The sequence below is a fragment of the Episyrphus balteatus genome, chromosome 3 (assembly GCF_945859705.1).
Source record: "Episyrphus balteatus chromosome 3, idEpiBalt1.1, whole genome shotgun sequence".
Classification (NCBI taxonomy): domain Eukaryota; kingdom Metazoa; phylum Arthropoda; class Insecta; order Diptera; family Syrphidae; genus Episyrphus; species Episyrphus balteatus.
This window is the reverse complement of record NC_079136.1, coordinates 22,810,463-22,837,491: the sequence shown is the minus strand read 5'-3', so window position 1 is coordinate 22,837,491 and position 27,029 is coordinate 22,810,463. Positions and strand designations below refer to the sequence as shown.

The window sequence follows — 27,029 nt, the reverse complement described above, 5'->3', positions numbered from 1 at the left end:
ACAGCAGAACTCAACTTATTGTCTGTCAATTTGTAATATTACCGAACTAATGAAAATAATCCTAATCCAGCATAGCATTCGCTAAAAATATGATCGCATCCCCAAAAAATGGTAAAATAGGTTGTTTGAATACCAAAAATTTTTTTCACTTTTCATTTTCGTTAATGTTCTAAAACTTCAATATTTTGAAAACGGTCTTTCTTAAAGGAATTGAGTATAACATAACAATTTCTTGTTTAAGTTTTAAGTTCTTGGGGGGGGAGAGGGTCATGAACCCGTGACCCCCCCCCCCCCCTTGTATACGCCGTTGTATCAAAGGAACCTAACTGCATCAACAAATATTGTACTTAAATTAACTTTGATATATAGTGAAATTTTTTCTAGGATGATCGGGCTACATCTGCAAGTTTTTGCTCAATTTTGTAGGTTTGTTTCCCAATCAGGTTATCTATCACGTAAGAAATTTGAAAATGTTATCTTTTGCACTTTGTCACTTTTGAAAACTTATGTACTTAAAGAAAGACCTTGTATTGCATTTTTAGTTTGTTTAAAAATAATGTAAGAAATTAACACCAACCATTACGACAGTGTAACCGATAACTTTCAGTAGAAAATATATTTTTTCCGATACGGAACACCCACCATACATAAAAATGAACTTATTTTCTAAAGCTCTCTCTTTGTAAATTCCCACTTTATATTCAAACGGAAACATCCCTTCAAAGTGAAGGTCAAAATTAAAACGATTTTTCAGTCGTTAAATTGAATCACAACTGAATAACTTATTCACAACTAAAATCTAAATATGTGTATGTCATTACACTAAGGGTATACAATACTCGACATCCAATCAACCAATTAAGAAAATATAGCCCAAACAGAATAGCACGTGAATGTTTGTTTGTATAATATAAGTTTCAATAATTTTTGTTCACTTTTAGTTGGATCTTTGATATGTTGAAATTGTAGCAACTTGAAAAACGATTGAAAAAAAGTCTTAATAGCATTACACCTACTCAATAAATTTACTACGAGCCGGCTATTACAACTTAATACTGCTTATAATATGACAACACTTCAATAAAAAGAATTAAAAAAAAGACACTCTGTCCAGCGCAGAAAATCCTTATGAAATCACGAAAAATTGCTCTTCAAAAAATACTAGCGAATATAATTTAAATATAGATAATAAGTAATCATGCACCTTAAGCTTAATTCGAAACCACACTGTGTATAAACAAGTAAAGGGTGTTTTTTTTTCAAAGTGACACCTTCCCAATTTTTGTTCCAACAATCAATCTTCAAGATTATTTTTACTATTGTACATAATCGTCAAACTGGTTTTCGACATAATTTTCATTTGTGTTTAATGAATAGAAGATAGACAAAAATTTAAGAAGATTACGAACTTTTTCATTCTTCTGTCGTTTGATACACTTCACATATTGTGATGCTTCAACACTGTAAAAAAAAACATCAAATAAATTAATTAGCTTGGAATTACATGATGCTAGTATTTTGATATCACAAATCATCAATTTTACGTGACAGAGTTTATACGAACAAATTATTGAAACCAAAAAAAAAACGCACTTAAAGCAATAAATTGTACTTTTCATTTTATTCCCAAAATCAAGAAAAAAACACCCTATAAAAGAGTCAACATTATATCATGAATCCAAACAACTAAAAATGTCACAATGAATGAAGAGATCTGAACTGCTATAGACATTCGTATAATGTCCCCTTCACAAAATCACAACAATGATGACCAACAACGGTGTTTAATTTAACGATAACAACTAAAAAACTCACACTCACTCTTCTTTTGGGCGAAATGTATCTCGCGGATGTTTTGCGTATCTATATTTTGGCCGGTTGTTTATATTATGCAATTAGCTCTCTGTGATACTGGTATGGTGTATCATATTGCTTAATTTTTTTTATTTCACTCTTTTGTTTGGTTTTATTGGAAAAATGCAACTGAAATTCAAATTATGTATTTACATCATAATTACGATAGCCGCGTATAGATGCACTTTTTTTTCGGCGCCAAAACTCGATCTTGCGGCGATCTTCACCTACTTAGGTATGGAGAAAGTGAACATATTTCGTAATTAAATATTTATTCACTTGAGTCACTAAACTAAAGCACATTTTTTTATGTTACACGCTCTTAAACTAAATCTTTTATAGTTGGTATGACTATAACTGTATGTTAGGTCAATGTCGCATTAAAAATTAAGGGGAGCATTTATTTTTACGGTTAAAGTTTAACCTCAACTGTGATAGTATAATTACTCTTACAATGACCTTTATTTGCTTTAAGATTTGAACTTTAATTGCACTATGAATTCTTTTTTTTTTATTATCGAACAAAGCAAAGTAGGTATATTCTCAAAGACGAATTGAGTTGTAGTAGTTAATAATCCGAATCAAACTCAACGGGCACCGATCGTGGACTGACCGCTACAGAAAATGACCAGAGAGACTAGAGGTCTAAAAGAGGGATCAAACTGTGGGCTTCCGATATAAAAGTGGGTGTCGTGTAACTTTTATGCCGGACGGGAACAATACTGAATGTTCAATCGCATCTGCAACCACAATCGCAAATGACGAAAATTTGCTGGATTGCATAAATTGAATATTTTAGCGATCAGTTGATAGAGAAGAGCAAGCAAACAAACTATGTAAGTTGGATCATGGTGGATTAAGTTCCATAATACTTAAATCTACGACTGGGTTTCGTCGAATATAATTATCAAGTTGGAGTGCGGTTTGATTGAGTATGATGTGATTTGTGGAGTGCACAAAGCTTTGTTTGTTTGTTCACGAAGGATAGAACGTGTGTAAAATTATCATGCCCCATCATCAAGGTATTAAGAGTTCTTTTGTTTGAGGTCTTTCAATTTCTTGAATTTATTTTTGGAAAAAGAAATAAATGGAAGTATTTTTGAATCAGAATCGACACATATTTTAAAGATGAAGAAAAAAAAAAAAATGATATACGTACTGCATTAAATTAAGCATTTAATCGGATATAAAAATCAACTCTAACTCTAAATAAAGATAAAAAGGATTTTGAAAACTTTATTACCCTTAAACTTAATGGAAAGTTTTGTTTTTTTTTATTACCTATTCGGAATAATAATATTAAGTTTTCAAACAAAATTTTTCACTGCAGATGTATAATTAATATAAAACAATGCTGCATGATTTGTTTTCAAAATTGGATCGCCTTGGTTTTTTCTTATTCAAAAGCAGAAATAAAAATATTCTTAGATTGTTCCGATTGAGCCCGTATTACATTTTGAGTAGTTTTAACATCCTTTTAAATTATTTTTATAATGACTCATGTTTGATCAAATTTGTTTTTTTTTTTTGCATTCTAAACAACAAAATGTCTTTTGACTCATATTTTGACGATATCCAATGCAATTTTTCTTTTGTTTACTATTTGAAATTTCTTTTATTAATTTCAATACTTAAAATTCGTGTAGGTATTGTCAAGGGAAATATTTTGTTGTTTTATATTTATAAAAAGATAATAAAACTAACTAAAAGATTAGAAAAAATTTACTGATAGTTAATCTTGGAAAATCCTACATCTACTTTTGTTTAATATTAATTCAATCATAAAAAAAATATCTGATTGAATAAAAAGTTCTAGGTGGAATTACAAAGATAAGATGGTGTAAGTGTTTATAAATAAGTAATGTTGTTCCAATAATTAAATAAAATTAAAAAAGATTAGAGTCAACAATATGTAACTAACAACATAGCGATCAAAGAATAAAGTTTAACTAAAATAAATTGAAATATATATTAACAATAGAAGATTTTTTTTTCTAGAATAAATTAATATTCTGCACCTTTGTTTAAAGACTAATTTATGGATTGAAAATTATTTCATTTATATATTTCAAATTAACCATACAAATTATGAAAAAGAAAGGTTGTATAGGTATTTACAAAGTTTTAAAATATTACTTGAAGGAGGTTTCTTAAGTTATGTAAAAACCTAATTGTCTCCTTTTTGGTGTTTTTAAATATTTTAAATTTCAATAATTGGAGCCATTTACAAAAAAACAGCACCTTCACTAATCTCTTCACAATCAAATCTTCTACCAACAGTATTAATAGTAATAATAAACATAATATAGATGAGATGCAGCCTCATCTTTGTCAAAAACTCGTCGAAATTTTAATGAAAAATAAATATTATGAAAATAACTGTTTTATTCGAAAATTAAAACGTGATGTCTTATTAGGACATCATTAGCAGGCTTTTTAAATATTTTAAGCAAATATTGAATAAGTTTTTTTACGCATCTTCATGCGTGTTTTTGTTTACCCAGACTTTATTCATCTCTTGTGAAAGATTTTAAATTGGTGTAAATATTTAAAAATTACAAATAGAAGATATTAATAAGCTAACACTTGTAGGTATTTTTTTCGTTTGTTTGCTTTTTATATCAAAACACAAGAAGCAAAAAATAACGAAATTACCTGAATATCCAAGAAAATTTAGGTTACTAATTGTAGCAATTAAAATTTTGTTAATTTTTAAAACAGATGATATCAAAATTATTAATAATTTTAAAAAATTCAGTGTTATATAAACACCACATTATATAAGATCATTTTTCAACTTTGATTATTAAAAATTATATAGGTATAAATTATAATAATAATAATTCAAAATAATATTAGCTTACATTTCGAGCAGTTCCCTTGACTGCTGCTTTCAGCTCGAATTTTAACTGGCACTAAAATCTTAAATAGCAATATTTTGAAAAGCCAAAGAAATTCATTCTTAGAATAAGGGGTACAGTCAAGTTGTAGACAATTGCTTAACCGTCCTGATTTCTTATTAATAAAATGATATCTGTGATCCCATTTTAATTTTGTCCCATTCCGACTAGAAAATCTATGAGAAAACAGTAATAGGTATTATAAGTTTTGATTCATAGAAGTTGGTTTTTTTTTTATAATTACATTTTTTTCCAATGCTAATAAGAATAACATATGTTTTTATTTAATCACTTCATTAGTTATTTATAATTTTGAGGACAGAGCCAAAAGAGGAAAAATAAGTAGATTCTTATTTGAAAATGCCTTTTCGAATTAAATAAGTGTTATTTCGGATTTCTGTTTGACTAATCAATTAAGTTAAAGAACAAATTTAATGAAATGGTGAAGTCAGTCAACCAGTAGGTGGAGCAAGGAAAAGACATAGTAACTGAAGTTAACAAATGAAAAGAGGAACCTATGAAATATTTTTACCATACCTAAACTTGTCCATTAGTTTATGTTATAACTGATTTTTTTCCTAATTTATCAAATACTGTATGTAGATAAAATAAAATTTAATACTCAAAATCTTCAACGCATAGACATTTTGAAGTATATGATTCATTGTTGATTGAAGAAATATAAAGATTGATAAAAGATATAATATAGGTATGTTTCATTATTATTAAGCATTATTATTTAGATATAAAAGATTACAATTTTCAAAAGTAACGATTATGTATTAAGTTCAAACGGTATCTTATCTTGCACCTGTTTGAGTTTGGGAATTTTGATACTTATGTATGAGAATCTTATCAACGCATTCCTTTTTTTCTGATTTAACGGTCTTTTTATTTTTATTTAATATCAAGTTTTAGCTGGAACACTAAAAACCCAAACCTAGTTAATTTTTTAGTGATGAAAACCCAAATTACCAAGATGTTGTTTTACAACAATAAAGCTGTGTTTTTCGCATTCCCAAGAGCATTGAAAAAAGGCTGTAGAGGCAAAACATTGAAAAATTTAATTAGAACAATAACGTATTCCCTCTTTGGCGTAACTATCCTAGGGGAAACCATGGTCAACGGCATTCACTGAATTTGCATAATCAACGAAAAAAACAACTTTTACATAATGTTCAGAAAATTCAAAATTGTGGCAATTTTCAAATGGCCTTATCTTACTGTCAAATTGGAGACGTAAAAACAGCGATTTTATACTTGAAGCGTAGTATGCAAATCGAGCTAAATTTTAGCGCACATACAAAATTCTCTTCAAAGCTTAGCTGGGCTAAAATTTAAGAGTCAAGAATTTCAGCAGAGTTGTGCGCATCTCTCGCTAAAGTTTGAGAGAGCCTTATTGCCTGTTTTTACTAGAGCCCAAATGAGATAATTTTGCTTATTATCTCATTTTGAATGTCAAATCGTACCTTTAGGAAATTATTTAATTTGAAATTATTTCATTTGGGCTCTAGTGAAAGCAGGCTATCAAGCCTAGAATCAATATTAATATCTCAAAAAACACGAAAAACGAGGTTGCACTCACACACTTGCAACTTTTTGTGTATGAACACAAAGTCGAAGGAGAAATCGTGGTGAAAATACCAATACATATGCAATGGGCTCGGCAGCGGCAGTGGTTATAATTTCCATACTAATTTGAGCCCCCGTGGGACCCGTTTCGTAGTCGAGGTCAGACTCACGTCGGAGCCGATTCGGACCGAGGTCAGACTCGTTTGCTTGAAGGGAAGCAACCCTACTAACTATTTTGCTTCTATAATGCTTTACAGAAGCATCAATTTCATCTGTAAAGCTTTATAGAACCAAAATTGTTTGTCGGGAACGAAGGTTAAGCTGCACAAAAATGATCCAGCCTTGGTGAAAGTTTTATACCATGTCATTTTTAATGGATTAATTGTTGTTTAGATGTGAACAAAAAGAGGTTTTCCACAGTAACGTAGATGAAATGTTTGCATTGTTTTTGGTGTTGGTAAAAGATCTTAACCATTATAGAAGCAAAATTGTTAGTAGGGTATTCAAAGTTAAGACAATCTATACTTAGACAGAAGTTTGACAGCTATAAGACAACTACAAACATGGTTTTTGAACACATTTTCCAAATTTAAGCAATTGTTTAAAGTTAAACAACGATTATAAATAATAGCCGTAGTACATGGACCTTGAACCTGAGATAAACCTTAGCTATACCGCTGATTTCAAGAGATTAAAATGGTTGAACAAATGTTTAATTATTTGTAGAACTGTCTCTTAACTAAGTAAAACACGTCCAAATACTAGGGGTATTCAACCCTTCGATGCAAATGGTTATACAAAAGTATAACATTTTCTTTCACTAAAACAACCAAATATACAGATTCCATTTTTTTTTTTTAATTTTGCACTTTTGCTATATCCTTACCCTATTGCAATAAAAGTATACAAAGGTGCAAAATTTGTCTATTGTAGTTGTAGTAGTAGAAAAATAAAATTTAGAAATTTTACAACTTTTTGTTGCACCAGATCGTGAATACCCCTAATATTCTTCTATCAGAAAGTACTCTCACGTTTGAATAGCCCCTTTCCATTAGAGGTGGTAGTTTACTTATGAGTAGATCTAGTACAACAATCAACAAATAAATCTTCTGCTCGAGGAAATTTGATTGTGTAGTTGTTGTACAATGGAACAGAGGTGCGTTCTTTTTCTAACAATAGTTAACTATTGTTAACAATCGTTAACTTTGTAACTATTTGACAGATGAACATCGTTCCTAAACTCGTTTTGAAGTGTCAAATAGTTACAAATCGTAACTATTTCCAACTCACCTTTATCATATGAGTTGAACATTCATGAGATTGTTGATGTGTCAAAGTGTATGTTTTGTTTACAAAACAAACTCAAAGATTTTTTTCTTTTGGAAAAAAGCGGAAAAAATGAAAATAAAAAGAGAGTTTTGTAATTTTTTGATGAAAGATAATTTATTATGAATAAAAAACAATTTTTTTTTGTTATAATAATGGAAATAAAAGTATTCTCAAAAGAAATTTAGCTGGTGGTTTGACAGTCTAACAATCTCTAACAATAAATCGTTCCTAAATGATTTGTAAAAAATCCAACGATTTCTAACAATGGCACTTCAACAATAATTTTTGACATAACAACGATCGTTGACTATTGTTAGAAAAAGAACGCACCTCAGTTCTAACGAAGAACGGCGTAAGCATCCTAAGCAAATGACTTTTGGCAGCACTTTTATATATTCCTTCAAACTACTTTATCTACATTTTTTGTTTCTCAAAAAAATGAAATGTCAAATCGTGATAAGAATTTGACAGGTGAAAGAAAAAAAAAACATGCAAAACATGAAAACCAAATCCATATGATTATGGTTTTCTGTTTCTAATTGGATTTGCTAATTACAAAGTAATAATAAAAACAATAACAATCAGTTGCAATTCCTACGAATTGCCACTAATTGTTCCTCATCAGAAACACACAAAATTCCGTCATACAATTTCGATGGTAAGTTCAGTGTGTTATAAGAATATTATCCAATATTTTCGCCTGACTGGGGTGTTACCTCAGGCGGCGTACTATTTATAGAACTTTATTTTTACGTCTGCTGCAATCTAATTGAATTACCTATATGATTTTTAAATCTATCCTTTCAGTAATAATAAAAGTTAAAAATCCTACTCAAAACAAATTCGATATATATAAAATTAGTTAAAAAATGCTGCCCACAACAATCTTCCGGCAAATGCATCGGCCGGGCATGTGGAAACATCTGCCCGACCTATTGCGTACCTCTCGCGAAGGAACAACCTGCCTTAATCGTTATGCTGCTGCAACTGGCTTCATAAAGACCTCATTCCTCGACCATCAGCGTTGGGATGTTGCGTCATTGCGATTGTATGCAGATTCAAAAAAACACTCATTTCACCTGAAAACAATCAAAAGTCGAGATCTTATTCAAAATGCCATCGAAAAGAAACGTGATATCTTTATTGAACGGAAGAATGTCCTCGTCAAGGACATTCGTGAAACCAAAACAAAGATGCAAGAAAAAGTTCGTGAAAAAATGGAAGAAGTCATCGAACGCGAGAACATTATGACCATTCCTAATTTTTTGACTGTAGGACGAGCTATTTTATCTCCGTACATTGGATATGTGATTATCGATGGAGATTTTAATTTAGCAATTGGTTTGCTGGTTGTAGCTGGTATAACTGATTTGGTAAAAATTGAAGTTTGTTTTTATAATAAAAATAATAATTAACCATTTTTTTTAGTTGGATGGACAAATAGCAAGACATTGGCCAACTCAAGCCAGCAAATTTGGTTCGTTCCTAGATCCTATGGCTGATAAATTTTTAATAGGAACTTTGGTTATTTCAATGGGCTATTGTGATCTTTTGCCTTTGTGGTTAGCTGGAACAATATTGTTTCGTGATGTATTCCTATTGGGTGCTGGCTTTGTTATTCGTTATGTTAGTCTTCCACCTCCGGTAAGTTTTATTTGCAATGATCATTATTCATAATCATTTCATATAGAGTTCAGATTAGAATTTGTCAATTTGAACTCTTAAGTTAGCTTTGTATAATTTAGGGCTTATATTTGACAGGCTCAGATTTATAATAGTTTACCATTAAAGAATCCGAGTTGGAGTGTTATGGTTACTATGGATCATTTAATACAATTCATTTGGAATATTTATTAAACACAAAAACAAAAAACAAGTGACTAATTTCCTAGTAAACAGATACATGACAAAAGTTCAACATCATAATCAAATGACTATGAGTAATGTGGCAGAAAAGTAGTTAATCACACACTCGTTTATACTATTTTAACCTGTAAACTTATATGTATATCATCAAATCCCCCAGCGTAATAGGCTGTTGTGCCTGAGGTAATGGAGCACGTTAGAGCCCAGCCAAGTTCTTTAGCAACTTTGGCACTATACCCTTATTTACAGGAAACAACATGGCTATTTTCGTCCGCCCCTCTTACTTCTTTACTAAAGATGCCTAAAATTGTTTTATTTGTAAAGCTAGTCAAAAAAAAGCTACTCAAAAAATTTCAGCTGTATAGAAGGCTAAAATTTTAAACAAGGTGAAAATTTTAACGCAAACTTTAATGCAATAAAAATAAACTTATCTAAAGTATATGTTTTGTTTATTAAGGTTATTCGACCTCTTGCACATCTTGCAGTCTAGGAAGAGCCTTATCTATTGCATAGCAGTGATAGGTACTATTGGTTTAAGTCGAGAGAATTCTAGAAACTCTGTTATATTATTTTGAATGTCGTCTAGACCAAGTGTTTTAAGGTATTTTATACGTGTTTAAAGCGAAAGTTCGGTTTTACTTTTTGCCGTCGCGTTATTTTTAAGAAGTGTGACTACAATGAAGCGTAGACGATTCTTTTTGGACCTTTAGGAAAATTATGATGAGCCGTCACACTTTTTTTTCATTTTATACCAACATTTTTCAAGCAAAAACATTAATTAAAACAAAACTTATCCAGCTATCAAAAATATCCTACGCCACATTAGCTGTGTTTTAGTTTCCTGTGATCCAGATCAGATCATTCTATTTATTTGCGAAACAATAACAAAACAAAATCCTGCTTTTGTTGTAAAGCTAATAAAAACAATGATCTGATCTGGATCACAAGGAAAATAAAACATAGCTATTATATTTAAGAATATTCAGTAAAAATTTGAAAGCAATCGGATGAGTAGTTTCCGAGATCTCGAAGATACCAGGTCAAAAAAATGTATGTAGTTTCGAGATAATCACAAAAGAAAGTAAGTCAGTAGTGGTAGTGGTCAATTTTCCTTTCGAAAAATGCCCGTAACTTGAAAAATTTTGAATGTTTCGATAGGCAATAGGTCTTAATTTGTTCATTACAATTAAGGGGATAGTTAAAAATAAATTTAAAAAAAATGAACGAAACAAAATTTCAGGGTGGCCAGACCCCTTAACAGTTTTGGAAATTGCTATTAAGGTTTAAAACGAGGCGTTTTTTGGTTTGATGTTTTCAAGCTATGAAATTCTTTCCAGATTTTTTTTACCACAAAAGGCGTTTAGTATGAATCTTCACATGATAATCAGATAAGGTGTACTCTTTAGTCAAATTGTTTTGTTCATTTTTTAACATCACTTGCTAATATTATTGAAAACAAACTTTTATTTCAGAAAACCATTTCACGTTACTTTGACGCTACTCATGTAACAGCCCAATTAGAACCTACATTTATCAGTAAAGTTAATACATTTGTCCAACTCAGTGCCATTGGATTAAGTTTGGGAGCTCCCGTATGGAACTATCTTGGTAAGACAATATTTTGAGTTAATGAAAATTTAACCAACTGCTATTAAATTTAAATTCTAGATCACTCACTCCTCCATGGCTTATGGTACTTGACAGGTGCAACAACTGTAGCTGCTGCCCTCAGTTACGTTCTTAATAAAAACACATATAAGATTTTAAGAAAAACACCGTAAAGCAAATTCTACGAGTTCTTTTGAATCAACTACTATTTCAATGAAAAGATGTGCTGAAGATACAACAATAATGCTCAAAGCTTCATATCAAAAAATATATTCGTAGTGAACAAAATTCCTCTAAAAATTAGGTTGTTACTAATTAATTGGATAATTTGTTAGAATGTGTACTCCATTGGAATAGTATTTTTAAAAAGACTTGCTAGAATCTTAACTGCTTTGAACCACGTAATTTCAATAACTTAACAAATCGAATGATTGGCAGCATAATGTTGTTTCCTTTGATTATTATTATTATTTTTTTTTTCTTTTCTGTTAAATAAATTTCATTTGAAAAACTGTAAAAGATAACTTTTCATAATAGACTGAACATAAAAAACAAAATTTTTCTTCGCATTTTATTCTTTATACTTTAGATTTTTGAACTATGTTGCAACAACATACTTGTCCGTTTTGTACATTTCATAGGCAAAATCTTCCGTATGACTAGGATCAAACTCCAATCCGACATAGTTTATTTCTAAACTAAATGGACCATCACAACCGGCTCTAGCACCGACTGAGAAACCCAAATGTGTTACCCGATTGAGGACAATTGCACTTTGTCTATCTTGAACGCGTCCTTTGGAAGCATAAAAGAATTTTGAAAATGGTATCTAAAAGCGAAAAATTAAGAAAATAAAAGAGGTATAATGGAATCTAGGATAAATAAGCTTACCCGAACAGTTTGCCAATGAGGGCCACCTCTAGTGTACAGCACATAGTGATAGACATCATTCCACAGCAGGTCAAAGTATCCTTCACAGTGCAAATTGATGAGATATGATCGACCATCTCCTCTTACTTTTAGCACAAGCATATTGTATTGCGTCCAATCGTAAGTTGATTCTCGTTTGAAAGATTTCTTTAAGACTTGTCAAGTATTTTGGAATAAAAGCAATTATTAAATATCTTACCCTAACTCTCTTGGTTCGTATATTGGCATATCCAGTTCTTTTGATCTTTCCATCTTTGACAACATCACCATTAACATAACCATGAAAGAGTCCGGCACTTGCATCGCTTATCTCTAGCTTGGCAGAACTTTTGCCCTCGTTATGGTCACTGTCAGTGGTGACAACCCATTTGTCTAGATCTTGGTCGTTTTGAAATTTGAAAACAACATCGGTTTCACCTTGAAGAATTCACATAAGTTTCTATAAACCATAAGTTCTTTCTTGTGTAAGTACAAACCTGGTCGAAATACCAACATTGGATCACTTTCCAATTTTTCTTTCATTTCATCTTTCCATAGAGAAATTTCTTGCTTTAATTCCTTTAACCCATCGAGAATAAGTTGTTTTTTCGATGGTAGTGGTAATTCGGTTCGGTAACCACCTTTCTTTTCACGTTCCCAAAATTCGGATAGGACTTGAGTTGTGTGGATAGAATTGTTTGGTTGTAGGCCGCAAATTTGTAGTGATTTTTGTAGATTGGTGTAGGTGGTGGTACATAATCTTGTATGTGATATCGTTCGTATTAAACTACACATTTTTAATTTATTAAATACTCATTTGCAGTTTTTAATTTGTTTTTCGAATAAAATTTTAAATGAAGGATCTAGTGTTATGACATGGGATTCTGCAAAAAAAATTAGCTGTCAAAAAATGACAGATAATGTCGTTTTCCAAAATTCAAGGAGTGACACTCCTAGCTATATACCCTTCAAGCAAGAAAACTGAGTTCAACAAAGAAACTCCGACCTCAGACCGCGAAAATCGGGCTTGCACTCACACACTTGCAACTTTTTGTGTATGAACACAAAGTCGAACGAGAATCGTGGTGAAAAATGAGAAAAGGAAAAGAATGACAAGGCCAACAAGAGCCAACGCGTCATTTTGTTATTTTTTGTTGAAGTGTTTGGTCGCGTCGTGTCTCGTGTCGTTGTTTGTATAATGTTAGTTTATTAATTATAAACAATTTTATTAAATTATAAACAATATGGAAAACAAAAAAGGTATGTTTTATATATCGCTCAAAGTGTTTGGGTTAAAATGTTGTTTCTTCTTGTGTTGTAGATGTAATCTCTAATGATGAAGAAAAATCTAGAAGGTGAAACATGCGATTGGGTATCTAAAAAAACACCAACAACAGCAGCAGCATCAAATGAAATAAAATGAAAAAAATGTATTGTATTTTATATTGTATTTATTGTGAAAATTTCGTTTGCCAAAATAAAATAAAAAATAAAACAGTTTCAGTGAAAAAAAAAATAAATCTTGTTCTTTTTTTGGTCGCAAATGCGAAATGTCATCCCTTTCTTATTCCTCTTTCTGGTAGGTTTTCGCTGCTCCGGCTCAGGTCCGCCTTCGGCTCCGTTTTCTCGGAATGGAGATTTTCACCACACCAATACATATGCAATCGACTTCGCGGTGATTATAATTTCCATACTAATTTGAGCCGCCTTCGGACCAGTTTCTGATCCGAAGTCGGACTCAGCTCCGCCTCAGGCGGAGCGGATTCGGTCCGAGGTCGGACCTGTTTGCTTGAAGGGTAATCACTCCAAAAGGAGTGATTTCAAATTCCAAAATTGAAAAAGGAGTGAAGTTTTGGAGTGAATTCTTCACTCCCAAAATTTTGAAGGAGTGACGGAGTGATTACCAATACTTCTACATTTGACTTCATGGACTGCTTGTCAAATTGTTGGGTGGTTGTTTTAACTTTTTTTTGTGAAGGAAATTATATTTATTTACAAAAAAAATTCAATAAAGTATTGTAAAAAATCACTAAAAGTGAATTTAAAAGATTGTGTTATTATTTTATTCATTATTTCGTATTACAAACACATGCAAAGCAAACGTCAAATCACTCCACTTGTCAAATTATTCGTGAACAAATTCCAAAATTGCACGAAAAAGGAGTGATTAGGGGGGTTCACATTGACCAACTTACCGGACAGACCGATTGTCATTTGGCCTGATGGCCAAATTTTATTTTTCGTTCACACTCATCAGGCAATTTTCATCAAAACCCATTTTTCAGCTTATTTTTAATGTATCTTTACCCTATTCTGCTCTCAAATTAGAGAGAATGGATTATCACTGTCTGCGGGCAGACATGTCGTTTAATTGACTAACATGTCCGTCCGACCAACAAAAAAATCAAAATTTTTTGAAAACCATCCGGCAAACCGGACAGGCTGTCGGATGGGTGTTCACATTATCAAAACAGCATCAGATCAGACCAAATGGCTGCTGGTCTGTCCGGGAAGTTAGTCAATGTGAACCCCCCTATTCACTCCCATAATTTTGGAAAACGACATAAGAAATGTCAAAAAAATTTTGTGCGTTCCAGGTTAAAGGTAAATTTGAATCTTAAGCACTACACAGAATGTTGTGTGCGTTCATATATGTAAATCTATGGCCACAATAATCTAGTTTTCGAAAATAAATAATAGCGTTTGCGTTTGTTAATCCGAATAGTCCGAAAGCACTCCAAATTCATATGAAAGCGTTTATTTGGTGTTATCTATTTTAAAACTCTTAAAACTAGGCGATGCTGAGGTGACTGCCAAGTATTTTTTGGAAACTAACATGTACGAATTATGTACCTATTAATTTTAATACCGCTTCAAGCGTGTGGATATTAAAGAGAGTCTATCAAAATACATTAAAAAAATGAAATAATGAGTGAAATAATGAGAGCGAGATTAGTACCATTTTTTTTGCAGAACAAATTTTGGCTAAAATATTTTGTTATTTTTTTTGAACATTGAAGAACGTTTAATACTACGTTTCCACCTATCCTAAATCTGAGATTTACCTAAGTAGATTTAGAATAAATCTCAAGATAGGTGGAAGGATAGGAGAGGATAGGTGGAAACGTAGTATAAGACACATTGTTCTATTGAAAATATAAACGAATATTTTTAAGTGTGTATGTTAATCGACAAAAATCGATTGAATTGTGTATTTTCAAAAAATTTTACGTTTTTTGAAATGTAAATTAATAATCTTTCATTTGATTCCACAAACATGGAAATTATAGATGACATGACAAATGTATTGACAGCACGAACTTCACATGCGTATAGTTATTTCAAAATGGTAGATCAAGCTCACCCTTGATGTCAAAAAACTGCTGCTTTCATAAGAGTTAACTGTAATTTTAACGAATTCATTAAAAACATTAGGCGTGTTCATGAAACCAGGTAAACGTGGTAAACCTGGTAAATGGTGAATGTGGTAAACGCAGCTGTCAAAAATTGTATGGAAAAACTTTACCAAAATCTGGTAAGCTTTCCCGCACAATTTTGTGTGGAAAAGTTTACCATCTGAACCTGGTAAATGTGGAAAACTTTTGACGTCTAATTTTGATGATAAAATAAATTAAATTGACTATACAAGAGGTGTGAATATATTTATAAAAATTATAAAAAAATAATTTTACACATTTTTTTTTTTTCAGTTTTTAGCTCCAAATAGACTTCAAATAAATCACCGTCAATAGCATTTACCGCGTTATGATTTTTGCGATGTGGTAAAGTCTTCCAGGTTGCATGAAAAACCCTTTTGAAAATTTATTCGATTTCAACAAAAATTGACGTTAAATAATACAATTTCTAATAAAAATTAACGGAATCCATTTAAATAGCTGTTTTAAAATAAAAGTAAACTTAATTTCATTTTAATAAGAATTTTCTTCTTGCATACCTACTTATTGAAATTTAAATATTAAGCAATAATAATAGGATGTTCACCTTAATTCAAAATATTCTTTTAATTCAATTTTTTTTGTGCATACATTTTGCGCTGTAAATGCTTTGATTAAGTGTAAGAAATTAAGAAGATTTTACCACTTATTTTAAGACGGCAGTCTTCTTGGCTGAAGACTATGCAGAAACCTGCTAAATTTAAAATAGAACCCATTTGTTTTTAGCATTTCTCTTTTCTTCGTGTAGGATGTTCATTGCGTCATATCTGAATCAGAACTACCGGATTTGACACACGTCTGGTGTGTAAGCTTACGGTTTTAAATATCCCAAAGGGATTTTGATACCATACAGAACGAGCTTTTTACTTTCGATCTGGTATTTATCTATCTAGGGTCTCGAGCATTTAATATGAACAGTTTTGAATTACTACTACATAATTTTAATTTCCAGAAAATTGCCCACAAAGTTTGACTGGTTCTACTAAAGACAAAAAAAGTAAACAAAAAAAGTTACACATACGCCACAGTGTACGAATTAAAATTAAAATTCTCTTATGACTAACAATATAAAAGATATAGCGAATAACAAATTTAAACACTTTAAATTATTTAAGTCTCGTTATTTATTTCAAATAAATTACTTAAACAATAATTAGATTTACTTTTAAACTAAACACAATAAATTAAATACATCCTTTTTTTGATAATTTTCTACTGCTTCTGATCTTCACTGGAAACCTCTACCGATGAAGAAACTGAAAAAATTCTATCCTTAGATTTTTGCTTTTTTCCAGAACCTTCGTTAGATCGTTTCTTAAGTTTTTGGCGCTAAAAATAAAATTTAAAATATTTAATAATTTTCAAAAAAAAAAAAAAAAAACAAATGACCATAAGTTTAACATACCCCATCCGATGAAAAACCATTTTCACTATCGTCAGGTACAAATATTCTCAGCGACTGGGGCCCAAGTTGCTGTTCTACAAGTCGTTTGTGTTCTTCAAAAGCTGCTGTTGCAGGATCTGTTGACGGTTGTGGCTGTGCCAAAATTTGCTGCTGATGTTGTTGATTGCGTTGCAATTCAAATTGTTGTTGATGGTGTTGTTGTTGCTGTTGCTGCTGCTGTAGTTCAAGCTGGTGGTTGTGTTGTTGTTGTAAGAGTAATTGTTGCTCTTGTTGTTCTTGCTGTAGCCTATGCTCATACTCTAAATGAGCTTGCTGTTCACTGTGGGCTTTCTCTCGCTGGGATTCCTCTTCGGCAGCAAATGCCTGCAAGAGTTGCGAATCTCCTTGCCCATTTCCAAAGTAGTCCGAAACTACAAAGCCATTTGGTTGTGGAACTGCCACATTTGACAGTTGGAATGGCGCTCTCTGTTCAATATGCACTGCATGGGCCGTAGAAGCTGGAGGAGCGGCAATCAATGCAGCAAATTGAGGAGCAGCACTGATAGCCACATCAGCTGCTGTATATTGTGGATGAATGTTGTTAGCTGGATCCTTTGCAGCTTGTAATATTTGTCCGTTGCTAGCTACTTCTTGTGTCAAATCAGCATCAGCGTATGATGAGGTAATAATGTTATCATTCGGCCTAAAAAGCTCTTGTTGGTGTTGGTTAAAGAGTTGGTTAGACTGCGTTACCAAATATGTCGGATTCTGAATAGCGATTGGAGCCAATTGCAGAGGTTGGCCGACGTATTGAAGGCCGAATAGTTCTGGAAGTTGCTGTTGAGCCTGTTGCTGAGATGGACTGATCAACTGGGTAAGAGCTTGAGCAGGTGGTAGGTAGTTGGATTGTATATCAGCTGGCAGAGGTTTTCCATTGCTGGGAGTATTGTAAGGCTCAGTAGCTGGACGAATTGTGGCTGCAGGCAAAGATGGATCTGGATCAGGTGCAAAAAGTTTTTGCTTTCCTGAGAAGGGATCCAAAATAGTTTGATCATTTGTTTGATCCTCATTGACCTGGTAGTTATTGGGGTGATATGGTTGTGGTTGTGGCTCTGGAGGAAGATATTGTTCTGGTTGGAAGATGTGATTATCTTGGATGCTTAGGTTTGGCGCAGGAATTGTGTGAATAGGGGCAAAGTGTTCAGATACAAAGTGTGTGTTTTCCTCAAGCTGTAAAATAGGTAAAACCTTAATTAAAATTTTTTTGGAATACAAAATAGTTTCGACTTACTGGGAGTTGTTGAACTTCTGAAACTAATTGATATGGTTGTTCATAGTGATATGGCTTCTCAAAGTGTGATGGTGTAACGTTGGGTATTTTAATCTTCAAAACACTTGATGGTTTTCTAGCGAGAACCTTATTGCTGTGCAATTGACCAGGCTTAATAATAACTTTGTGTGGTCGCCCAGCTGGTCTTTGTACTAAAGCTTGTTGTTGTGGAGGTCTTTTAAGGACAATTGGAACATGCTTATCACTGCGAATTTGAAGAACAAGTGTCCGTTTACCATTTCCGGCAGGATTTCGAACGCCAATACCAGTTTGTTTGGCACTCTTTGGTGGCCAACCTGGAAAGACCAATGGTCTTCTTGAAATTTGTAGTTCACATTTTGATAATGCTACAATTCCAAGTACAAAAACAATTTGAAGCACCTAAAAGAAAAATGAAATGAATAACAATTTTTATTATATAAAACTGAAATTAAAAAATTGCTATGTTAAGCATTTTAATGAGGTAGCACGTACTAAAGTATTGAATAATATAGAAAATGTGACAATTTTTCTGCCAAGTAAACATCAATAGAGTGGAATAAATTGCATTTTAATTGGAATAATCTAATCAAAACACGAGCCGCAAGTAGGTATATTTCGGTAAATATGCCAAAATAAAAAAACCTATGATTTTGGAAATTATTCATAAAATAAAAACACGCTTACAAGCTGCATTGAATTTTAATTTCCAAGTAATGTAATTATTTTTCTATTTTTTCTCTTCAAAAATATCCCAGTGATTACTAAATTTTCAATTTGTGGTTTATTGCCATTTTTATTTAAATTCTTCCATTTATCTGAAGTAGAGGTTCATGTTTTTTGAGTTGAAAATAACTCATTTATCAATCTGATTGATATAGGTATTTCAAAATATATCAATCAAAACATAATTTTGTTTGCACTAAGCAATAAATAACAAATTGGATCTTTTTCATTTAAATGTTTCCTACAAAAAAGCGGACAAACACTTTGCCAATAGGTATGTAGTTTGAAATATATTTTCAAATTAAAAAAAGTTTGGCTCATTTAATTTTATGTGAAAGAGCAAATAGCATTACTTTCCTACATTATAAAATATAAACATAAATTAGAAATATAAAAAATAAGCTTTCAATTGCCAATTGGCAAAAATTGATTATTTGTTAACACAATTTGAAGTTAACACACTATATCAAACAACAACTGTCACAGAAAATCACTAATATTTCCTTATTAAATAAATAATCGTATACTATCAAACTTATTGAACCATTTTGGTTTGTTTTTTTTTTCTGTTCATAATCAAAATATTGTCACCTCACTCGTGCAGACAAAAGTTATTGGGTAAATCTCGTTGCGCCTCATAAAATCCATTAAAAAATAAATTATAAAATAAAAACTTTCCTTTTTTGACTTGCATCAAAAATGTAAAAGCATTTGGGCATATAATTTATTTTTCTATTTTTCCTTTCTTTACTGAACTTGATTAAATAGATTCACCCTGGCTATTGAACATGCATTAGCAAAAAAAAAAAATGTAACACAAAACACTCAATTTTTCATCCAGGCTATGGGTAAAAAAACACAACTATCCTCATCTCACACATATGTATGAATCACATTAGGGTATTTGGCCAAAAGAAATTGACCAAAAACACATTGTGATTGATTTCTTAGTACTAAGTCGGTTCTTTTAAGTTTTAAAACTAAAGATGTAATTAAAGCAGTGGGTCAGTAAATTTTCAGTAAAGATTGATTTCGCTGACAAGTATCATCATTGTAACCAACTAGCATATTGGATTCGTGAGGTTATATTAAAAAAAGTTTTGGGCGTACAAGAAAACTTAACATACCAAATTATAGGAAATTTAGAGTTATAATAAAGTCAAAAATTGAAATTTTATTTTTAAGGGCCAAAATTAACGATACTTGCCATATGACCAAAATGCAAAAGGTCGCTTTTCTCAAAACCGGCTCTGGCAATTTTGACTTAAAAAAATACATGTAATGTGTCTGAATAGGTTCTATTTTTGATAACAAAATCGGTACTAGCCACAGTTTTCTTGGTGTCAAACTTTCTTTTTAGCGACACGGCCGATTTCAATGAAAATTTTTGTATTACAAAAACGTTTTAGTAATTCTAATGTTTTCATGTTTTTGAAAACGAATGAATGAATTGTTGTTTTTTTGAAATTTCTTATAAACATGGAGCAAGAACCTTATCTCTAACTGATTCGATCAATTAAACTTTGTTTGTGATATACAGAGCGATTGAAATGAAACTTAATTTTAATTTTTTCCACAAAAATCTACATGTCCAATCAAAATCTTAAGCTTCACAAAAACTTACACTTGCAATCCACTGTAGTTTGATAGGTGCTTGTCTCTGGCCACCAAAAAAATATAAAGCAAAAATACTTCAAATTGTTACAGTGCAAAATGTATAGGTACTTCATCTTAATACTAACTTTTACTCTAACAGATTTTCTTGTCAAGAAAGCTACCCAATTCCGCAAACAAATCTATAAACATAACTTCAGTTATTAAATGTAAATCATTGAAGCGAGAAAATTAATTTAAATTAGTCTACCATCGTTGCTGATTAAATTTCAGTTATTTCAATTTGATTTGGAAGATTACATGCTAATCACATAGAATGAAGAAATTCAATGCACGTGCGTTCGTTCCATCAATCTCACTTTTCACTCTTGATGTTAGTTGAACATTTGACGTAATTTTTGTCGGTTACAATTTAAATTGTTTTGCCGGGACCATTTCGGTGAAATTTGTTTGTTGCTATAGTAGGTATACCTAACATATATGAGTACCTACGCATATTACATTACATGTCGAAAAAAAAATCTAATTAGGAGATAATGTGTGATGGCATTTTGACTTTCAATTTCAAAACTATATATATTCATGAGTATCTTTTAAATTGAAAACAAAAACAGATGTACAGACGAGACCTACCAAAAGTTAGCAATTATAATCACGTACCTATTAGCCGATGACATCGAAATTACACATTTACTCGTATTTTAAATTTACAACTGCAGATGTAATGAAATTTCATTAATAGAAAAAAAAAGTCAATTGATTAATATCTGCAATGAAATTATGAATTTGTTAGGGCACTGGCATGACTTTTTTTACGACCGAAAGACTAAAAGACAGTTATTAAAAAAAAAAAAAAAACCATCAATACAGTCTGAGGAGAAATTCTGAATTTCGTTGAGCGTGAGCGCTCACTTGTATTTAATTGGGTCGATAAAGCAGACTATGCATGATGAAATCGAAATAATAGTGTTCGTATAGATAGATAGCATATATCTGGGATGGATAGCATAAACGAGTATAGTGAAATTGTTTTTTATTTCATCACATTTTTTTTATTTTATTATTTTTCTTCTTAGTATAGTTTTTTTTTTATTTACTAGTTGATGATGAGCCGATATGAAAGTGAGAACAATTTTGACCAGACGAGGTAGATCGTATCGTTGATGCACTTGTTATTCTTGTGGTAGGATTCCACCGTTTCAGGTGCTACATTTGTGAAGATAAATTGTTTTTTTTTTTTTTTATAACTTATTTATTAGAAATTATGGATAGTGAAAATTCAAAAAACAAAAACGAATATATTTTGATCTTAGTTGCTGACATTGATCAAACTTTTTTGGCGAAATATTTCTAGTATTAATTTGTGTAATGACACTCATTTGTTTATTATAATAAAAAAATATTATTATAATAAAATAATCATTTTTATCAAAAAAAAAACGACTTCCATGGATCAAAACTGAGTTTTATGGTTTTTCTTATAGTTTCAATAGCCAAAACTGAATGGGACCACACTGCAGGAACCAGCTTTCCAATACAAAAAAGAATTATCAAAATTGGTTCACTCAGTCCAAAGTTATGAGGTAACAAACATAAAAAAAAAAAAAAAAATATATAGACGAATTGAATACCTCCTCCTTTTTGGAAGTCGGTAAAAAATAATTATTTGCATTTAAACACATATGAAATAAAAAAACTAAAATCCTTAGAACACTAAATGAGTCACTCACGGTTTTATAATTTAAAAGAAGTGTAAATAAATGATTGAGAAAAATTCTCAAATTTATGTGTAAAATTTGAGGAATAATTTCTTGGATGTGATGCCTTTTTTTTTGTATTTAAGTATCCTTAACATTTAAATTTAAAATATAAAAAGAACGTTGAACACATGAAATACGTGTAAATGATCTGTTTTGTTTTTTTTTTATTTGAAAAAAAAAAAAAAAATTTACTTATAAGTCTAAATGAATCTCTTTTATGAACCTTAATAAAAGTGTAGCTTGAACATACTTTAACAATAATAGAAATTATCGGGATGATTAACAGTGTTTTTTATTTCTTAAATTCACATTTTCTTGCTCATCAAAATTTTCCCATCCATAAAAATAACAAAACATACGGTAGAGGTTAAATACAAAAAACAAATACCCTACTACATATTTGAAAACTCCATATTTGGTTCAATATACCCACAAAATCTGGAATATATTTTTTTAAATTTCAGTCATTGCAAAAACTTGGCATCGTCAATATAATACTCATTTGCCTCAACAACAACTTATCTAAAAAACAAAAACGGATTTTGACAAAAACTGCTTGAAATTTATGGTTTTCTCTTTATTGAACTGAAAAATTATCCATATGAACCAAATGAAAATTGGAATAATTGTACCGATTTCACAGAAAGATAGACAATCGTATGTATACAAAAATTATGTTCTTTATAATATGTCAATCAATTGCAAATTTGTCCCAAGTTAGGGACTATTTTCCGGCACCAATTAGGCACCAATTGAGACTAAAACGCATAAGGTATTTTATAATGTATAACATAATTTGGGTGAAAGAGTATTATGTACACATGTGTAATGTGTATGGTTTGATGGCCTTATACTGTAATCACTAAAAAAACATACAGAATTAATTTCATTGAATAAATTAATCTTGTAATGAACTCGGGTTCAAAAGAGCATTGCTTTTTGTTGTATTTTTGTGGTAAGAAATGTAATATTACGTAAATTAAAAAGAGCATTCAATTGCTGTAACGAAATGATTCAACTTATTACCTTAACATTTGACTATTTCCATGAATTAATATTGCATTCCACACTATTATCATGGCTTGTACTTGTTTTTATGTTAAATTGTTAAAATGGTCTAATAATTAAATTTTAGAAATATAAATATCTGACTTCATTGTTTTTATGTATTTTGGTAGTCCTGTTGGTTGGACAGAAAATAATAATTCAATTTAATTCAAGTAAGAACAAGTCTGTTTGAAAATCAGGCTCTTAAGGAAAATCACAACAAAATCTTTCACTTTGAAAATATAGCAAAATAGTTTCACAAAGTACCTTCACCTCTCTAAAGGCGGCTAACGAGTGTATGTATCCCATTATTTGTGAAGAAATATATCCTAACTCGATTTAGTTTTTGAACTTTAAATGGATGATATCAAACAAGTCTTCGTATATCTCTTGTCAACGCAGGATGAAATTGTGAAAAAATGCCCAACTAGCCAAATACTGAATTTCGGCCTTATGTCACGGCGCCAACTAAAAACAGTTACATGACTTTTCCTTGTTGTTGTTAAAATAATAAAACAAAAATAAGTTACAAGTCAAAGAAACCATTTGCTTACCGGCTCAACTGGTAGATTATAGTTATGTTTAAAGAGACGATTTATGTTGATAGTTTTTGCAAAACAGGTAATATTGATGTATACACATTAGGATTGGGATTGGATACAATTGCGTAGGAGATACAGGTTGCAAGTAAATGGTTGTGTTAATTTACAATAAATTCAAAGATGTTGAAAAAAGTTCACTGTATTTTTGTTTATTTTTAATGAGAGCAACTAAGCTCGCAGGATATTATCAGATTTATTTTTAATCTACACATTTTTCGAAGAAAATTACTTTCGAGCAATTATAATGTATGTTTCATTCGTTTTATCATAAACAAAAGAGCTGATGCACGAACTTTTTCTTTTTTAATGATTAATGAGAATCATAATAATCGTTTCTTAAAAATCGTTTTTTTGTTTTTTTTTTTCAATTTTTCTCAAAATTTTCTAAAACAATAGTTTAAAATCTTTAAGAAACGGTTTTAAGCTAAATAATTGCATTCTAAACTTTTCAAAAATCAAAATGCACGAACTTTTTCTTTTTTAATGATTAATGAGAAACATAATAAATATATATTGCTGATGTTGAATGGTACGACTTCATTGTGATAAATTGAAAATTGCTCTCAATTGTTTTTTTTCCGTTTTTTTGTAGGTATTTTGACCAATTTTTGTAGGTATTATAACCAATAAAATGATTATAATTTTAATATATAAATTTTTTTATTTTAATCTGGGTTTCATAACTTTCCATTTGATGATATTCACCTCTAATTTAGAAAAACATATTGTTTAAACATTTGTATCGTTGGAAATTTTTTAATACATACAGTTTTGGATAAAATATCCTGTGCGACTGTTTATTAGGGACACTATTTATTTACTGTTTGCAACTTTTTTGTTTGCGCATTATTATTTTCAGCAGGATAAGTTCAAAACGTCAGTACTTTATACGGTTATAATTTAATAAAAAAATAAGTACGTTAAAGAGTACGTAGTCAACATTTTTGGTTTTGAAATTCAAACAAAAAAGTTGAAAAGCGAAGAACCCGATTGTATTTCTTATCTTTCATTGAAAAAGCAGGATCATCAAATAATTTAGATTATAAAATTGTTTTGGATGAAACTAAAGAGCAATTTTATTATATTTACTCAAAAACATGATGAAAAGGAAGAACAAACGAAGTTGCAGGTTTTGCGGCAATTTGAAAAAAAAAAAAAACCGAAAGCAAGCTAACGGTCACGTTAGGATACATTTATTATTGCAGTTCATTCCAATTTTCCGGCATCTCCGTGTGCATTAAATTTTGATCCTCAGTAAAAGCTTATTAATTCTATGCACGTTACTGAGATGACTGATTTCTTCAAAAACTGAGAAACGTGAACTGCTCAAAATTACTTAAGTACCAATTTCATTGAACCACAAAACAAAAAACCGCCCTCTAAAGACAGTATATATCTACTTATTATATCAATTAAAATTAATTTTACCTTCATTTTTCAAAGAGAGCCGTTAATCCATACACAAAACCAATCCACTTGAATTGAAAGTTCTTTCTCTAAGTAAAGAAAAAAAAAGAAGAAACAAGTTGCTACCAAAACGTTCAATAAATTCAATTTTTTTTTCCGGCACAACAAACTCTGATCTAGATATTGAGTTACTCTTTCCAATGTGTTTCGTTTAATTGAAAGTTAATATCAACATCTACAAACACGCACAGTTATAGTAGACTACACTCTTGATCCGTATTTATAAAGTTTCCTTTTCAACCGACTAATCATCAAACTCAGGGAAATAGATATCTCACAAATGCCCGACAGTAGCAGAACACCACAATCAATCGGAGTTTTAACTCGAGCACAAGGAGCTAATTTAATCAACTGGACAATCCCAGTGGAAATTTAAAAACAAACTGAAGCTACTATTAATCGAAGAATGCAACAATACCTCGATGCTATCTATTTTGGCAGAAGAAAGTCAGCTTAGGGAAGGTGCAAAATGTGGAAGTCATAGTCTTTGGGTGTAGTCTTAACGGCGACAACGACTACGACGACAACGACGAAGAAGACAACATATAATAAAGCCTCTATGGCATGGCATGGCGTCTCGAAACGGTGCGACAACGCGACGCGGCGCGACATGCCAACATACAGAGTGCGTGCCATTTGCCAAATATACTCACATAAGTTAGAAACAAGTGCCTGTATCATAATACAACGTATGTTTTCGTATCTGGAAGATGCGCGTTTAGCTTCAATTGATGATTGGTTTTGGTTTTAGTAATAGTTGTTGCGTGGTAAATTGACCGTTGTTTGTTGAAGTAGTCTTTGTCCGTCATTGCCTTATAAAAAATGTTAGTCACATGCGTTTGAGGTTCAAGAATAACAAAATAAAGGTAAAGTCTTTGTTGGACGTAATTGTTCGTGTTCAAATGTATTTGCGTTTCCCGATTTAAAAATGAGAGGTACTCAGGACTTTTTTAACGTCCATATAGGTACCCGAGTAAAAATAAAAAAATTTTGAAGAAAAAAAAATATAAAAAAATCTGCACCACCGCCGCCATTTGGCGGAAAATTTCGGAGCACCACGACTGCACCATGTCCGCACTTTTTCATTTTCTATCAAAAATCCGCTGCACCATGACACATAAATTTGGATTATTGAAAAATAGCGAATTTTTTTTCATATTTTTAATTCTTTTTTTTTTCAAAATGAAATGGCGCGGACGTGGTGCAGCGGTGGTGCGGCGGTTTAGAAATTTTTAAAATAGTGCGGACTTGGTGCAGCGGTGGTGCGGCGGAATTCCATTTTTACTCGGGTACTTTCCTATTTTTCAAGCAACAAATTTTAAAAGTCTGATTTGATTATTTCACTGTGGGGAAGAATCTGCTCTTTTTTTGATTTTTTATTAGGTAATAAAATTCAGGATAAGTTTTTTTTTTTTGCGAAATTATAAAAGCCCCTAATACAAAAGGTATAAAGGTACCATGGCCTTAACAAGTCTATGTGTTTTTTTTTTATTGTTTTGCTTTTTATAGCAAATACTCAATTTATAGTTATGGACACTAAATATGAAACAACTTAAAGGCCCGAGAAAGTGTTAACTTCACTTTACTTCAATTGGAGGTGTTGTTAAATTAATAAATGCAGCCCCAA

The 27,029-nt window shown here is 31.2% G+C and overlaps 3 protein-coding genes across 3 annotated transcripts; 1 reads left to right on the top strand and 2 right to left on the bottom strand.

Annotated features, from left to right (window-relative positions):
- Window positions 1-8,105: 8,105 nt before the first annotated feature.
- LOC129915348 (probable cardiolipin synthase (CMP-forming)) lies at window positions 8,106-11,686 on the top strand. The gene is made up of 5 exons (XM_055994848.1): window positions 8,106-8,313; window positions 8,463-9,028; window positions 9,084-9,299; window positions 10,994-11,129; window positions 11,190-11,686. The coding sequence occupies exons 2-5, from the start codon at window positions 8,525-8,527 to the stop codon at window positions 11,300-11,302; spliced, it is 969 nt and encodes a 322-aa protein (XP_055850823.1). The 5' UTR covers window positions 8,106-8,313; window positions 8,463-8,524; the 3' UTR covers window positions 11,303-11,686.
- LOC129915349 (complex I intermediate-associated protein 30, mitochondrial) lies at window positions 11,687-12,927 on the bottom strand. The gene is made up of 4 exons (XM_055994849.1): window positions 12,536-12,927; window positions 12,259-12,476; window positions 12,021-12,206; window positions 11,687-11,958 (listed from the first exon to the last, which is right to left on the bottom strand). Exons 1-4 carry the CDS (start codon window positions 12,831-12,833, stop codon window positions 11,728-11,730), a joined length of 933 nt encoding a protein of 310 aa, XP_055850824.1. The 5' UTR covers window positions 12,834-12,927; the 3' UTR covers window positions 11,687-11,727.
- Window positions 12,928-16,682: 3,755 nt separating this feature from the next.
- On the bottom strand, window positions 16,683-26,332 carry LOC129914548 (putative uncharacterized protein DDB_G0271606). The gene is made up of 4 exons (XM_055993861.1): window positions 25,364-26,332; window positions 18,169-18,588; window positions 16,899-18,107; window positions 16,683-16,822 (listed from the first exon to the last, which is right to left on the bottom strand). The coding sequence occupies exons 1-4, from the start codon at window positions 25,367-25,369 to the stop codon at window positions 16,706-16,708; spliced, it is 1,752 nt and encodes a 583-aa protein (XP_055849836.1). The 5' UTR covers window positions 25,370-26,332; the 3' UTR covers window positions 16,683-16,705.
- Between the last annotated feature and the right edge of the window lie 697 nt (window positions 26,333-27,029).